A 16,735-nucleotide genomic window follows, 5' to 3' on the forward strand; every position below is an offset into this window, starting at 1 on the left:
TCTTGTTCAGCCAATCGCTCCAACAAGTTTGTTTACATTTGCAGGAGATAATGCTGCCTGGTTCTTGTTTACAATGTCACCTGAAAGTGAGAACAGGCATTCACATGGCACTGTTGTAGCCGGCATCGCAAGATATTTATGTGCCAGATGCACTAAAGATTCATATGTCCCTTCAAGCTTCAACCACCATTCCAGAGGACTTGTGTCCATGCTGATAATGGGTTCTGCTTGATAAACATCAAAAGCAGTGTGGACTGACACGTTCATTTTCATCCTCTGAGTCAGATGCCATCAGCAGAAGGTTGATTTTTTTCTTTTTGGTGGTTCAGATTCTGTAGGTTTTGCATCTGCATGTTGCTCTTTTATGACTTCTGAAATCATGCTCTACACCTCGTCCCTCTCAGATGTTGGAAGGCCCTTCAGATTCTTAAGCCTTGGGTCGAGTGATGTAGCTATCTTTAGAAATCTCACATTGGTACCTTCTTTGCATTTTGTCAAATCTTCAGTGAAAGTGTTCTTAAAAGGAACAACATGTGCTGAGTCACCATCTGAGACTGCTATAACATGAAATATATGGCAGAATGCAGGTAAAACAGAGTAGGAGACATAATTCTCCCCCCAAGGAGTTCAGCCACAAATTTAATTAATGCATTATTTTTTTAACAAGCATCATCAGCATGGAAGCATGTCTTCTGGAATGGTGGCTGAAGCATAAAGGGGCATTCTAATGTTTAGCATATCTGGCACGTAAATACCTTGCAAAGCCGGCTAAAAAAGTGCCATGCGAACGTCTGTTCCCACTTTCAGGTGACATTGTAAATAAGAAGCTGGCAGCATTATCTCCTGTAAATGTAAACAGACTTGTTTGTCTTAGCGATTAGCTGAACAAGAAGTAGGATTAAGTGGACTTGTAGGCTCTAAAGTTTTACATTGTTTTGTTTTTGAGTGCAGTTATGTAACAAACAAACAAAAAATCTACATTTGTAAGTTGCACTTTCACCACAAAGAGATTGCACTACAGTACTTGTATGATGTGAACTGAAAAATACTATTTCTTTTGTTTGCCACTTTTACAGTGCAAATATTTGTAATAAAAATAATAAAGTGAGCACTGTCTACTTTATATACTGTGTTGTAATTGAAATCAATATATTTGAAAATGTAGAAAAACATCCAAAAATATTTTAAAAATTTCAATTGATATTCTATTGTTTAACAGTGTGATTAAAACGGCAATTAATCACGAGTTAACTGCAACTAATCGACAGCCCTAGTGTGTGTGTGTGTGTGTGTGTGTGTGTGTATATATAGAAAGAGTGTGTGCAAGCACTAACAGGATGTGGCAGTTAAAGTTGTATTTAAACAAAATTTGAGACACTCCTGAGGAATCTGATCTGTAGACTTCCTGTTTTCCCTGCTAGACAGACAGATGATAAAACAAAGTTGAAAGAGACAGTCCATTGTTTTAAATCCCAATTTTTACTCAATTGCTGCAAATTCCGACCCTTCCCCCCGGTCTGTAAATACAATAGTTAGATTCAGCAAGGTGGCTTTTGTGTTTGGAAAGCATCAGGAAAATCAATGAAGTTTTTCAGACCCAGGGGTATGGTAAACTGCGCCCCCATGCCCTTTAAATATATTAATATTAAATACTGTGGTCAAGTAAGTAAAAAAAAATGGTTCATGCTTAAACTTTATATTTCCTGGAATTTAAATTCAGATTCTCAAAGGTATTTAGGTGCCTAATTTCCATTGAAATCATGAGATAAGCACCTCTAAGGATCTGGGCCCTAGTCCTTAGTGAAATGAAGAAAGTTGGCCCACAAATGAGGTTTTAAGTGACTGAAAAGGACATACTGGATATGTAGTACTACTCTGGCTCTGAAGTGTGCTGAATAATTGAACAGTTGATCTAATGCATTCCAATTGCTAAGTTAACTTTTGGGGTTATGAAGGTAAGATTTGCAGCTTAGAATTTTTATTTGGAAAATAACTGTAAAAAGTAACACAATTTTATCATATAAATATAGAAGATACAATTTTCAGAATTGGACAGGAACCAGATTTTCCATTTCCTGGAAGTTTCCACAATTTCAAAACTTTCTGAAATTGGACAAAAAATGTCAAAATTTCCCATGCAACAACGGTGTCGTGAGTCAACTGAAACATTTCGTTTCAATTTTGACATTTATTTTAAAAAAATATAGAATATATAGAGAAAAATTTTGGAACAAAAAATTGAAACGTTTCATTCTGAAAGTGTCATAACAGAACATGCTGACCTTATTGAAATGTTTTCCCCCCCTTTATTCTTCCCCCAAATGAAATTTTGTCAATACTGACACATTTCTGCAATATGTTTCTTTCAGTGAATCAGCACTTTCTGATGAAAAAGTGTTCCACTAGAAAACTTCTGACCAGCTTTAGTCCTGAGCTCCAATAGCTTCCATTGATTTCAGCTTTGAATGGTAGGTGCCTAGCATCCCTGTAGGAAAAAAAAAGGCCTGTAAAGCATATCAGAGTTTATTATTTATATTAAATTTGAGTGTGAGTAATTCTGAAAGATGCTGTAGTCCTCTGTGTTCTTGCACAAGGGTCTATTTCACCTCTCCAATTTATTGGTGTCATTTTTAATGACCTTCAGACACTTATCACTTTGTTGTTTAAATCTTCGTGTAGCTTTTCCAAAGTTGTGAAAAACACTGGAGCAGCAAGTGATGAACTGTAACTAAGTACAGTTGTTCAGCTGTAAAAATGAAGCAGCAGAAATAAAAAAATGTAGGAGCACAAATATGAAATATTAAAATAATGGTGGGGATATGCATGTTATATTTAAATCAAATTCTGTAATTCAAAATCTGAATGATATGAAACGTTTGTATATGTTAGTCTTTCTCAATTAAAAAATCCTCTGAAAAACCTAAAAAAGCTAAATAGTACTAAATATTACTGTATATTATAATGTAAGATATTTGAAAGAGCAATTATATAGCAGGCATAATAGACATATGAATACGTGTGAAGTTCATAACTCTCAAATATATAACATACAAATTTTTAAATAGCATGTGTACGTGCATATAAATGAACACACATTGTATGCACATATGTAGATATACATATAACATATGTGTAGTGTGTCTATAAAAAAAATCTTAAATTTTTTTTTCAACAATCTCATGTTTAAATTTTCAGTGCAGCTAACATATTTCTTTTGCCTCCTTAAAGGTTAGACCTTTTACCCTTTATATACTGCACATTCATTCATACTGAAGTCATCATGCAATAAACTATGAGGGTCTTCTTAAAGCTCTACCAATTACCAAGACATGCAATAGGATGTCTTTATAAATAGCTCTCCAAAACAAAAATACATTTAAATTCTTCAACACAGAAAATGGTTAAGCAAGATGGCTTAAAATTTATTGATATTTTCTTTTACTAAGGCACATGACATAGAAATACTGTGGTACAAAAATGCATACTTCTGCATATGAGATTTAAAATATAATCTCATTCTGAAAAATAGAAATAAAACTCTTTTGCTCAGAAGATTCAGCTTTTAGCCATTTTCTTCTTTTGTACAAGTTCAACAAGCAACTTGTATCTTGCCACACACTCTTCCTGCAAAAAAAAAACAAAAAACAGGTTTTATCTTTCAAAAGTATGAACTGTGATTTAGTATCTTCATATTACTTCTACTGTACACATTCTCTCTCAAATAGTTACGTTGTTTTACAAGTAGTTTTAGTATTTTAAAAAAATGTAGAAGAATATTCACCCATGTATTGAGCTTTCAGAAGGCAAGGGCAATGTACACATAATGACAGGTTTCAGAGTAACAGCCGTGTTAGTCTGTATTCGCAAAAAGAAAAGGAGGACTTGTGGCACCTTAGAGACTAACCAATTTATTTGAGCATGAGCTTTCGTGAGCTACAGCTCACTTCATCCGATGAAGCTGTAGCTCACGAAAGCTCATGCTCAAATAAATTGGTTAGTCTCTAAGGTGCCACAAGTCCTCCTTTTCTTTTTGCATAATGAAAAGTGGATTACAAAAACAATTTTCAGTTTGGGGTTCATTACAGATAACTGATGTTGTTAGAGACCAGAGAAAAATAGGAGAAAATTTGCCTTATATCGACAGTCTCTTTCTTGACAAAGTGTCTAGCAGAATAATGATTAAAATAGGGAAGTAGCACAGTTTTGTAATATTGTCAACAGTGTGTCTGAAAAATGATTGCCTCGCTCTTAGGGCTTGTCTACCGTGGAAATTTACCCAAGTAGCTATCCAAGTGTAGACTCTGGAACAGCTATTTCATAAATTTCCAAGTGTAGACAAGCCCTTACCATCGTTCTAATGTAGCAAACCCATCCTAGAATGTGAACTGCCAGAGAATTTTGAGATCTAAAAAGACTGTTTCTGGAACCCCACCCACATTTCCTCCTCTCTAACACTGATCTTTTGGGGCAAGTAAGATGAAGATATCCTGCTGCTTCAGGCATCAACATTGGACTGCACTGCAAATTGAATTGTCATGAATACTGGGCTCTTACTGAACCTACCCCATGACAAAATAGAGGTCACTGATCATGGACACATTGCCTCTGTTAGCTTTGCCCAGGGCTTTTCTTCCATATAATCTAGTAGGTTTATAATTTCAGTTTCTCCATATGCTTTTGCTTAACTGTCTGGAAATTTAAGAACAGCCACACTGCGTCAGACCAAAGGTCCATCTAGCTGATTATCCTGTCTACAACAGTGGCCAATGCCAGGAGCCCCAGAGGGAATGAACAGAACAGGTAATCATAGAGTGATCCATCCCCTGTTGCCCATTCCCAGCTTCTGGCAAACAGAGCCTACAGACACCATCCCTGCCTATCCTGGCTAATAGCCATTGATGGACCTATCCTCCATGAACTTATCTAGTTCTTTTGTTTGAACCCTGTTATAGTCTTGAACTTCACAATATCCTCTGGTAAAGAATTCCACAAGGTGACTGTGCGTGGTGTGAAAAAAACCCTTCCTTTTGTTTGTTTTAAACTTGCTGCCTATTAATTTCATTTGGTGACCCCTAGTTCTTGTAAAAAGAAAAGGAGTACTTGTGGCACCTTAGAGACTAACAAATTTATTTGAGCATAAGCTTTCGTGAGCTACAGCTCACTTCATCAGATGCATTCCACTGAATAAATAAAGTATCAATATATGTGGTGACAACACCCTGTGAGTTGGGCCCTTTGAGTTTTCAGATAGTGACAGGCTGGATTAAAGACCACAGGCTGGCAGCTAATTGATAGGAAAAGACCTGCCTAGATGTCATATTGGTTTATTAGTAGTCTAATCCCATACAATACAATGACCCTACCTTACTTTTTCCTGGGACGCATTTTGCTATCTTATCCCAGCGGTCTGATGTTCCCTTTGGATACTGCTGTAAGGCTAGTTCAAGAAGCTTCTGTTGATTTTGAGTCCACAATTCTTCAGAATTGTGGCTTTTCTCTTTTCTTCTGTTCTCATCATCGCTATATTCATTCTGTTCTGTGTTATCAAAGTCTTTCTGACGCTTTCCCCTGCATTTATCTTCTGCCATCTCTTTCATCGTTGCTGGAGTTATTTCAGATGCTTTGGCTGTTTTTCTCTTGCGGTGTCTGGTTTCACTTGTCATGGTCTCTCTGTGATCTGCTGGAATATCTATCTGTTCTGGGTCACGATTATAGTTCTCCTCCTCCTCCTCATCTATTTCTCGCTGCGTAATTATATGGTCTGGCAAATCCATGTTGGTTTTGGCATTTCTGGAATTCTGGGCCAAGTTTCTAAGCTCAGAGAGTCTAACAATTCCTGTTGGAAATAGCATTATATGTAAAAACCACTGAAGTCAAATGAAAAGGGAACTGGGTGGTGACAAGTGATATACAGCTGAGACACAGAGCAGGGAGAGCCATTGTGGTTGAGAACCCGGGTTTCAGAGTCCCCCAGAAACCAACAGAACTGCAGAGGCAGGGGTTGTGGCACAACCCCCTCTCAATCGGCTGGTAGCCAGTCAAAGTGAGTGCAGGAACAAAAAAAATATTACAGGAGTTCTGAGGCTCTCCTCTGCCCAACCATTTCAAACTGCGAAGGGCAATTTTCTGCATTTCAGAAGATTTAGAACTTTTTTTTTAAAAGCTCATTCTACTTGGAGTAACCCGCCAAGGACAAATTCATCACCTACAAACCACAGAGCCCAAATATATTTTGGGCTAGATCCACAAAGAGGATTTAGACTCAGTGTTACAATGCCTAATGTTAGGTGTCTTGCCACCCGGTAGAAGCCTCAGCCTCAAATTAGGTGCCCCGGCTTACTATACAATGCATGGGGAAAGTTATGTGCCTGACTACAGGATTCATAACAGCCAGAAAGCTGAGTAGGGAGCCACCTAAGTTAGCCAGCAGGAAATGCTGAGCAGAGGGGTGGGGCCAAAGCCCCGTCCCTCAAAGGGAGTCGGGTGCCTAATTCCAGGCCAGTGGGAGGCACCTATCTCCACTTGGGGTTCATGGCTGTGAACCCTCTCCTAGAGTTAGGTAAGCCCTTTCTCACAAAAAATGGTGGTGTTGCCACACTCCACCCTCATGCCCTACAGCCCAGCACTCAGATTACTCACCCAGGATGTGGAAGTCCCAGGTTCAAATATCCCCTGCCTGATTTGGAGCAGTGACTTGAACCCAGGTCTCTGCCACCACCTGATGAATGCTTTAACCACTGGGCTATAAGTATTCTGCAGTGGGCCACTCTCAGTCTCTCCTGTTGAAACTCTTCCACACTTTTTACAAAATACTCAAATAGCCATTGGAGCAGGGACTGGAACCTTTGTCTCCAGGGAGTATGTGCTAATCACTAGGCTACAGAGTCATTCTCACTCTCTCCCTGGTCTAGAGTTTAGGCACTGAGTAACTCAGTGGCAGCAGGACTTAGACAGCTTTGTGAAAGACACTGGAAGAAATGTAGGCACCTTGGGGAGTTTACTGGGGGAAAATTAGGTGCTCAGGGAATGTAGGAGTGTACAGGGTTAGGTGACAGCTGAAAAGGGGTTTTGAGGATCAAAATTTTGGACTTATGTGGCTAGTAAGCACCTAAATCCCTTTGTGGATCTAGACCTTTGTGTTTCCCATCAGATATGCAACACAAAAGGCCAGCATAGACATTAAGAGTTCAAAGATGGTTACTCCTCCTGTATATGGTGCATGAGGTCCCCATCCAATGGAATATTTTTGTGAATTCTGATACATTTTATCTGCTTTCTCAAGCTATGAACTATATAATTCAGAATGGCCAGTTATACTAATGTACTAGATTGAGAAGAAGGGACTGGGCGACTATTTTGAGCAAACTTAGAACCAAGGAACAAATGCAAGGGAAATATAATCGAAGAGCACGAACATCTGAAATAAAAAAATCACTAATATAAACTTTCCTTTTCTCTCCCTCCCCTTCGATTTGCTTATCCCCCTTTTCTCTCCTTCCATATCCAAATCAGTCCATAATAGCCATCTCTTCTTCTCATTTTACTGTTTTCTCTATTATTCTTTCCTTTATAGTTCATAATCTTCTCTCCTCTCATTCCTTGTCTTTCATATTTACCCCATTCTGTTGTCCAACACTCCCACCTCATTTTCTCCTATTGTAAATGGTCATTTCCCTTGATTCATTTCTGTTCTTTGTTCATCCTGTATCCACTAGATGCCCCAGCCCTCCCACATCTGTCAGTCTCAATCTACCCCCTTCCTCCTCAAATCTTCTTTGGGAGAGGTAACAAATAAGCAGGATTGGAGAATTTTAGAAAATTGTAAACTTTCATCATTCCTGGAAAGATTAATCTACTGTAACATTTATTGGCTGATTGCAGTTTGGATCTAGTTGTCTCATTAGAAGTCACAAGAAATTGAGCATGTATGTTCCATCCTAGCTGCAAAGGGTGCCGTCAGATCCTTGTGTGACTAATTCAGTGGCCCTCTCATGGCTCTTGTGAGGGGTTTAGAAAACCCTGTCCCTTACCCATCCTATTTAAATATGGAATTTTTGGTAGTATTGGCATGTGAGTGTGCATTAAAATATGCTTTCTGAGAGCACGTATGGGATTAAAACTAGACTGTTTTCCCCCAACATTCAAGCACACACAGAGAAAAGATGACAAAATAGACAGAGTTCATTTTAAATTTGAGCAAATAATGAAAAGTTTTTCTAGTATTTGCTGAGCTCTAGTAGATAGATATTATTTAATTATGGCAAGAACTGCAAATCCAGAACATTTACAAATTGATCACTCATTCAAACCTTTAAAAAATAACCCACAGAAATAACGGTTAAAATAAAATAAATTGGAAATTGGCAAAGGTTGAAATATCTTCCCTTCCCCAGAAAAAGAAATAAAAAGCTAACAAACAAAATAGGAGCAACATGACATAGGGTTAAACACATTGTTAAAAGTCCTGTACTGTATTCCCCAAGCCTATATTCCTTTGTCAGTCGTCTCAACTTGATTGTAAGCTCTTCAAGGCAGGTATTTATCTGGGTTGGTTTTTTTTGCATATCTGAATTGACTAGCACACTGTGGGCACCATTATAATAAATAAATAGAATAATAATACCCTAAAGAGCCTTTACACAGCCACCTTTAAATGGGAGGACTACCTTAAAATGCCCATCCACCTTGGTGTCTGCTGAGAGCAGGAGCATGGAGCTTCTACAGCCAAGGCTATAAACATCACCCTGAAAGCTGCAAAATGGCCTCTACATTAGAAACCCATCATATAAATAATTTGTTATTAACAGCATTGATTAGGACTTAGGGGTCACACACCTGGAGTATGTGTAACAGATTCCTTCAGTTGCTTGGTCTTCATGGTAACCTGTTTTTTAAAAAAAAGTCCAAATTAAAAATTGCACTGTTAACACTAGATTATTCATTCAGGCTTTTAAAGATGTCATGAACAGCTTACGCCCAAATACTAACATTTTAACATCTACAAAATGCTACCATGATATCATACTAATGCCCTTCTGCTAGGGCTTATTCAGAAGGCTATGCCAGTTTTAAATTGTTAATAGCTGATTTTTCAGGCTTAGTCTGAAGGGGAAAGGCAGGGAAAAAACCAGCGGTAACGTCATGGCAGGGGTCTATTATAGACTGCCAACTCAGGAAGAGGAGGTAGGTGAGACTTTTCTAGAACAAACAACAAAAATATCCAAAACATAAGAACTGGTAGTAATGGGGGACTTTAACTACCAAGACATCTGTTGGAAAAGTAATATGGCAAAACACAAAATGTCCAGTAAGCTCTTGGAATGTACTGGGGGAACCTTTTTGTTTCAGAAGGTGGAGGAAGTACCTAGGGAGCAGCCATTTTAGACTTGATTCCGACTAATGGAGAAATTGGTTGGGAATCTGAAAGTGGAAGGCAAATAGGGTGAAAGTGATTATGAATATGATAGGCTTCATAATTCCACAGAAAGAAAGGAACGAGAGCAACAGAATAAGGACCATGGACTTCAAAAACATAGACTTTAACGAACTCAGAGAACTTGTAGGTAAGGCCCCATGGGAAGAAAATCTATGGGATGAAGGAGTTCAGGAGAATTGGCTGTTTCTCAAAGAGACAATATTCAAGGCAAGAGAGCAAATTATCCTGATAGAAGGAAAACTAGGAAAAATAGTAAGAGGACAATATGGCTCCCTCTTAAGCTCTTTAATGACCTGAAAATCAAAAAAGAATCCTACAAAAACTGGAAACATGGACAAACTGCTACGGAGGAGTACAAAAAAATAATACAAGCATGTAGGGACAAAATCAGAAAGGCTAAAGCACAAAATGAGTTACATCTAGCAAGGGACAGAAAAGTCAGTAAGAAGGCTCTATAAATACATCAGAAGCAAGAAAATGCTGAAGGGAAGTGCATGTCCACTACTTAGTAAGGAAGGAGTCCTAACAGATGACATCAAAAAGGCCAAGATGTTTAATACTTATTTTGCTTCAGACTTCACTAAAATGGGTAATTGTGACCAGATTTTTTAACACAATTAACATTAAGAACAAGGGGAAAGGAACTCAAGACAGAATAGGGGACAAACAGATTAAAGAATAGTTAGATAAATAAGAATTATTCAAATCAGCAGGGCCTGACAAAGTTCATCCTAGAACTCTTAAGGAATTAGATGAAGCAATCACAGAACCATTAGCAATTATCTTCAAGAACTCATGGAGGATGGATGAGGTTCTAGAGGACTTGAGAAGAACAAACATCGTACCCAGCTTTACTTGGGCAAATTGGACCCAGGGAATTATAGACCAGTCAGCCTAACTTTGATAGCTGGAAAGATACTGGAACAAATTATTAACCACTCAATTTGTGGACAGAGAGAAAAATAGGGTCATTAATAATAGCCAATATGGATTTGTCAAGACCAAATCATGCTGAACCAACGTAATTTCCCCCTTTGATGGGTATTGGGCCTAGTGGATGCGGGAAGCAGAAGACACCATTTATCTTGATTTTAGTAAAGCTTGTGACATGCTCCCACATGACTTTCTCATAAGCAAACAAGGGAAATATGGTCTAGATGAAATTATCATCAGGTGAGTGTACAATTGGTTGACAAACTGTACTCATACTAGTTATCTATGTTCCACCGTCAACTAGGGTCTGTCCTAGGTCTGGTATTATTCAAAATGATCATTAAAGGCTTGGATAATGGAGTGGAGAGTATGCTTATAAAATCTGCACATGACTAGCTGGGAGGGGAACAGGATAAAATTCAAAAGGACCTTGATAAACTGGAGAGAGGTTCAAAATTAACAAGATGAAATTCAGTAAAGGCAAGCACCAAAGTATTACGCTTAGGAAGGAAAAAAATCAAATGCACATCTACAAAATGTGAAATAACTGCAGAAAAGGATCTGGTGGCTACACTGGATCCCAAGTTGAACATAAGTCAACAATGAGATGCAGTTGCAGCAAAAAAGTCTAATATTCTGGGATGTATTAACAGGAGTGTCATATGAAAGACACTCCTGGTAACTATCACACTCTAGTTGGCACTGATGATGCCTCAGTTGGAGTACTAGGTCTAGTTTTGGGCATCCCATTTCAGGGAAGATGTTGACAAATATTTAAGTTTCCAGAGGAGAGCAACAAAAATGATGGAAGGTTGAGAAAACCTGACCTATGAGGAAAGGTTAAAACAACTGGACATATTTAGTCTTGAGAAAAGACAACTGATGGGGGACCTGATAACAGTCTTCAAATACGTTAAAGGCTATTATAAAGAGGAAGATGATCAATCGTTCTCCATGTTCACTGAAGGTAGGACAAGAAGTAATGGGCTTAATCTTGTGGAGTCCAGAAGCCATGAGCTATATGATCATCCAGGTGCACTTCCCAACCCAGTAGTGCGGCTTCTGTAATGAGTTTCTTCGTGGATGGTGGGGAAACCAAGGGAACCCCTTTTGTTTTCCACCAAACAAGGGACCTGAGGGGACACAGAGAAAGTGAAATATTTATCCAGGGTGTATCTGCTTGAGCAGAGACCATCCACAACCACGTTTGGAGGCCCTGGAGGCAGACCCTTGCAAAACATGTCACGTAGGTGTAGGTCGTCACAGGCCTAGAAGGACGAAGCAGGACAGGACCAGCATCTTCAGGATGAGACAGAGTTGGACAATGAGGTCACTCATTCCAAGGAATCTGTTCTCTGGTAAGTATGCTTTATCCAAAACTAAGTTCCGATTTGCTCTGGTAAACTCTAAGTTTCGGGTGGTGGTGGTGGGGGGTTTAAACTGGACTCTTTTAGATTTACCTGAAGTCCCAATGACTGAAAAAATTCTAGTAATGAGAAGACCACTATCTGTACCTCCTGATACAATCGTTCTGTGAGCAGTCAACTGTCAAGTTAAGGAAATACCAGGTTGCCTTGACAATGATGATACGCGGCTATCATGGAGAGCATCTTTGTAAAAACTCTCTGTGCCCCTGAGAGGCCAAAGGGAGAATTCTGCATTGAAAGTACCCTCGGCCCATCGTAAAGCACAGTAATCACCTGTGCTCTGGAGGAATGTCTATATGATAGAAGGCATCCTTCAAAATTGAGGGCCACAAACCAGTTGCCTTCATTTAGGGAAAAGATTACTGAGGCCAAGTGGGTCATCCTGAATCTTAAATGGTGTATGAAGACTCAGTTGTCTGAGATCTAGAGTGGGTCTCCAGCCCAACCTCCTTTTTGGAGACTAGGAAATATCTTGAGTAAAAGCTTTATCCCTGTCTTGAGGAGAGACAGTCTGTCACCCCAAGCTAAATTAGGGAGTCCACCTCCTGCTTGAGAGGCCTCTTGAGAGGGGTCCCTGAAGAGGGATGGGGAAGGTAGTTTTTAAGAGGGAGTAGAAAAAAAATGGTTACTAAACTTCCATAACTACTGTTCTTCGAGATGTGTTGCTCACGTCATGTTACCTAAGTGCGTGTGCTCGCCACATGCACCGGTGCCAGAAGTTTTTTCCTCAGTGGTATCCATAGGGGACTAGCTCTGGCGGCCTCTGGAGTGGCGTGCATATGCGCTGGTATAAGGGGTGCCACCAGCTCCCCCCTCCCTCAGTTCCTTCTTGCCAGAACTCTGACAGAGGGGAAGGAGGGTGGGTCATGGACTGGACATGAACAACACATCTTGTAGAACAACAGTTATGGAAGGCTAGTAACCATTTTTTCTTCGAGTGCTTGCTCATGTCTATCCCATGTTAGATGACTCCCAAACAGTATCTCCAGAAGCAGGTAGGAGTTCATGGATATGTTGATTGCAACACAGTTCTGCCAAAGCCAGCTTCATCTCTGGCCTGCTGAGGTTGTGAAGGTGTGCACCGAAAACCATGTTGTGGCCCTGCAGATATCCTGGATAGGTATTTGTGCTAGAAAGTCTGCTGGCAACGCCAGAGCTCTAGTTGAATGGGCCGTCACTATTAGTGGACATACAACCCGCACCAACTTGTAGCAAGTACGGATGCAGGTAGTAATCCAATACGAAAGCTTTGAGAAGACACCAGGAGGTCTTTCATCCTGTCAGCCACAATGACGAAGAGTTGAGTCAATCTACGGAAGGGCTTGGTCTGCTCTAAGTAGAATGCCAGAGCCCGCCTGACATCTAGGGTGTGCAAGCGCCTTTCCTCGTTGGAGATGTGAGGCTTTGGGTAGAACACCAGAGGAAAATGTCCTGATTAACATGAAAAGGTGACACCACATTTGGCAGGAAAGCAGAATGGGGACACAACTGAACCTTGTCCTTGAAGAACACCATATAGGGGGCCTCTGACGTAAGGGCTTTAATCTCGGAGACTTGCCTCACTGAAGTGATAACCACAAGGAAAGCAACCTTCCATGACAGATGTGAAAGAGAACAGCAGGCTAGAGACCCAAAGGGAGAGCCAGTGAGCCTAGAGAGGACTAGGTTGAGGTCCCACTGGGGCACTGGACTGACAGAAAACGTCTTTCAAGGCCCTTAAGAAACCTGATAGTTACTTCATGCGAGAATACCGATCTGCCCTGGACACGAAGATGGAAGGCTGAAATGGCTGCCAGGTGCACCTTGATCGAGAAGTTTGACGTTTCAAGTGAAGCAGGTAGTCCAGAATGGACTGCAGAGAAGACTGGGTTGGGGAGCTCCTCCACTCTGACGCCCAGCAGGAGAAGCGCTTCCACTTTGCCAGGTAAGTCGCTCTATTGGAGTGTTTTCTACTCTCCAATAGAACTTGGACTTGACTAGAGCAGGCCTGCTCCTCCGGGTTCAGCCACGCAGCATCCATGCTGAGAGGTGGAGAGAGGTGAGGTTTAGGTGCAGCAACTTCACCTGATCCTGGGAGAGCAGGTCTGGGTGGTTGGGAAGCATACATAGGGGTGCTGTTGCCAAGTCCATGAGCATGTTGAACCAAAGCTGGCGAGGCCATGCTGGGGCGATCATGATGACTTCAATCCTGTCCCTCTTGATTTTCAGGAGGGCCCTGCTGATGAGTGAAACTGGCGGAAAGACGTACATCAGGTTGCCTGCCCAAGACAGGAGAAAAGTGTCGGAGAGCGATCTGCTGTTGAGCCCTTGATGAGTCCTAACAGATGACATCAGTGTCAACAGATGCTCCAAGTGAGCTCCAGACACACCCACACTGGGACATGGAGTGTCACTCGATACTGAGGATAAGGAAGAAGCAGTCCCCTTAGAGGACTTCAGAGGCAATTTGTCCTTCTTAAGGAGGTGTTTACCTTTACCCTCCTCATGACTCTGTTTAGACAAGTCCTTGTCTTGCTCGAGGATATGGAGATGGAGAGTGTTGGTGCCAGAGGGGCACTACTCTGAGGCTCCAATGAGTGTGCCAGTGAGCAGGAAAGCTGAGGATCAGATTGGGGCCTAAGGGAGAGGTCCATTAAGTGCATGTGATTCCAGAACTCCTGAGACTGTCTAACATGAGGGGGAAAGGAACAGCAGATTTTGCACTCAGAAGGAATGTGCAGGCAGCATTCATGAGGGTCACCAACTGGCAAGACGTGGGGGAAGGGGTTGCAGGGCTTAAAGCTTGGGATCTTGGGCACACTAGGTGCCCCAAACAGTGAGGCATCAAGGGGGAAATCCCCAAACCCCAAAACTGACTTACACTAATTAACAACGAACTTAAAAAAAACCCCAAGCTCCTATTTACAAGGAAAATCAAAAAGGAGTTCAAGTGGGAATGCCAACAGAAGCTGATGAAGGGTTCCATCTCAGACCACGAGTTGGAGAAAGGAACTGGAGAGGTGGCAGGTCTGTGCTGCTTCTTATGAGCATGAGGTGGTGTAGGATGCAGATGCAAACCAATGGATGCTGCAGTTGAAAAATCTTCCAATCTCAAGTGCATGAGCACTCCACAGCGAATACCCATAGGGACCAGCACTCAAAGAAGAATAAAGGGTTAAGGTACATACCCATACAACCATAATTCTACCCCCCTGGAGGTGGAATTCAGCAACAGCAGCAGATTTGCATGGCCATAATGTAGCCATGATGGTGCACAGAATGGACTTTCATCTTGAACAGTCCCTGGCAAGCAGTGGCGGATTAGCCACTGGGCCAACAGGGCCTGTGCCCAGGGGCACTGGCCAATTTGAGGGTTCCCAGAAAAATGGGTGCCCCCACACCCCAACCCGCCGGCCCAGCGCTCCTGCCAGGGAGCATGGTCAGGGCACCAGGGCTTGCAGCACTCCTGCTGAGGAAATGGGGTCGGGAAGCAGGGTCTTGCCCTGCTCCGTCTGGTGCTCCTGCCGCGGTGTGGGGGAAGCCCCCACACCCTGACCCCATTTCCCCAGCAGGAGGGCAAGGAGAACTGCAGGCAGAAGGAGTGGGAAGGGGCCTCCACTTGCTCTGGCCCAGGGCCCCAAAAACCCCCAATTTGCTTCTGCTTGAAAGTTTTCTTCCTTCTTTAAGACTCAGTATGCAAGGATTTAGGATTTTTAAAATCACTCAGAATTGCATCTTTCAACTTCATTAGTGGCTAGACTCATGCTCTGCTTCCTTCAACCTCAGCTCTATAAACCTTCTATAAAAGCTTAGCTTCTTCTGCATGTCGGTCATGATCCCACCAGTGCAGTCTTATTCTCAGCTGGTGCAAGATTGCAAGTTGTCGGGACTGTCTATGATGGTATCACGAGCATAAGGGTAAAGGAATTTGTAAGAGGGGTTGAAGGGGTTGTAAAATGTAGTATATGTGGTATTCCTTCTGTGGAGTAGGCTACGTGTATGAATGTAGGGCAGGTGTAGGTACCTCCTGTTCAGTACAGGGCAAAGGAAGAGAGAAAGTATGTTTTATGGTAATCTTGGGGGATTGTTATATCTTATGTTACACAATACTGTTCTTAACTGACAATTTAATAGATTTCTGACTTTTGCTTTTCCCTACAGTGTGTAACATACAACATTTTCAAATATAATTCATGCAGATGCTGCTATATTGAATTTACTACTAAACTTGGTCAATTTAGTGTTTTAAGGACAACATACCCTCAGTCTTGCAAGGGCCAGTAAGTATATATTACAATTGTTGTCTAAACCTAATTTTGATTAGCCATTACAGACCAGACAAACTCTTCTAATAGTGGTTTTGTGGTTTAGGCAGTGCAGCGGGACTCTGGAGAACTGTGTTCCATTAATGACTCTGCTAAAGACTACCTGTGTGATTTGGGGCAAGTAATTTAATCTCTCTCCTTCAATTCCCCATCAATAAAATCATAATTCTTTAACTTATAGGGCTTTTGCAAGGATAAATCCATTAACACATGTGAGGCAGTCAGAACCCATGATTTAGAGCATCACAGTATTAAAATACCAGTGATTACAGTGATTGTGCTTTTAAAATGTACATATTATATGCAGTGAAATATAAAACACATATTAAGAAAAATCAGCACTTTCAAAAATAGGTTTTCTAGTGGCAAAAAACCCAAACAAAACCGATAAATACACTTTTATTTATGGACCATTCCATGTCTAGATGTTCTTCCCAATAATAAACTAATGAATTTAGTACAAACCTAGTTTGTATATTTTGAAAAATAAGCAACTCCTTTTACAATAAAGCATACAAGTATAAAATTAGTATGCACCCAGGAGCTCAGCCCGAATAGCTCAAAGCTCGTTAATTATTTCATCATCTTTCCTTTGACATATGGGGAAGCTTACAGAACTTACCTCATAGTGTCAG

The 16,735-nt window shown here is 41.0% G+C and overlaps 1 protein-coding gene across 1 annotated transcript in view; it reads right to left on the minus strand.

Moving 5' to 3' along the window:
- Positions 1–3,452: 3,452 nt before the first annotated feature.
- DNAJC1 (DnaJ heat shock protein family (Hsp40) member C1) overlaps positions 3,453–16,735 on the minus strand; it is a 193,285-nt gene continuing 180,002 nt past the window's right edge. Inside the window, exons 10-12 of the mRNA XM_074943406.1 lie at positions 8,836–8,884; positions 5,364–5,836; positions 3,453–3,624 (exon numbers count right to left, since the gene is read on the minus strand). Coding sequence (XP_074799507.1) covers positions 3,556–3,624; positions 5,364–5,836; positions 8,836–8,884 — 591 coding nt within the window. The 3' untranslated portion in view covers positions 3,453–3,555. The remainder of the gene's footprint in view (positions 3,625–5,363; positions 5,837–8,835; positions 8,885–16,735) is intronic.

The sequence above is a fragment of the Natator depressus genome, chromosome 2 (assembly GCF_965152275.1).
Source record: "Natator depressus isolate rNatDep1 chromosome 2, rNatDep2.hap1, whole genome shotgun sequence".
Taxonomy (NCBI): Eukaryota; Metazoa; Chordata; order Testudines; family Cheloniidae; genus Natator; species Natator depressus.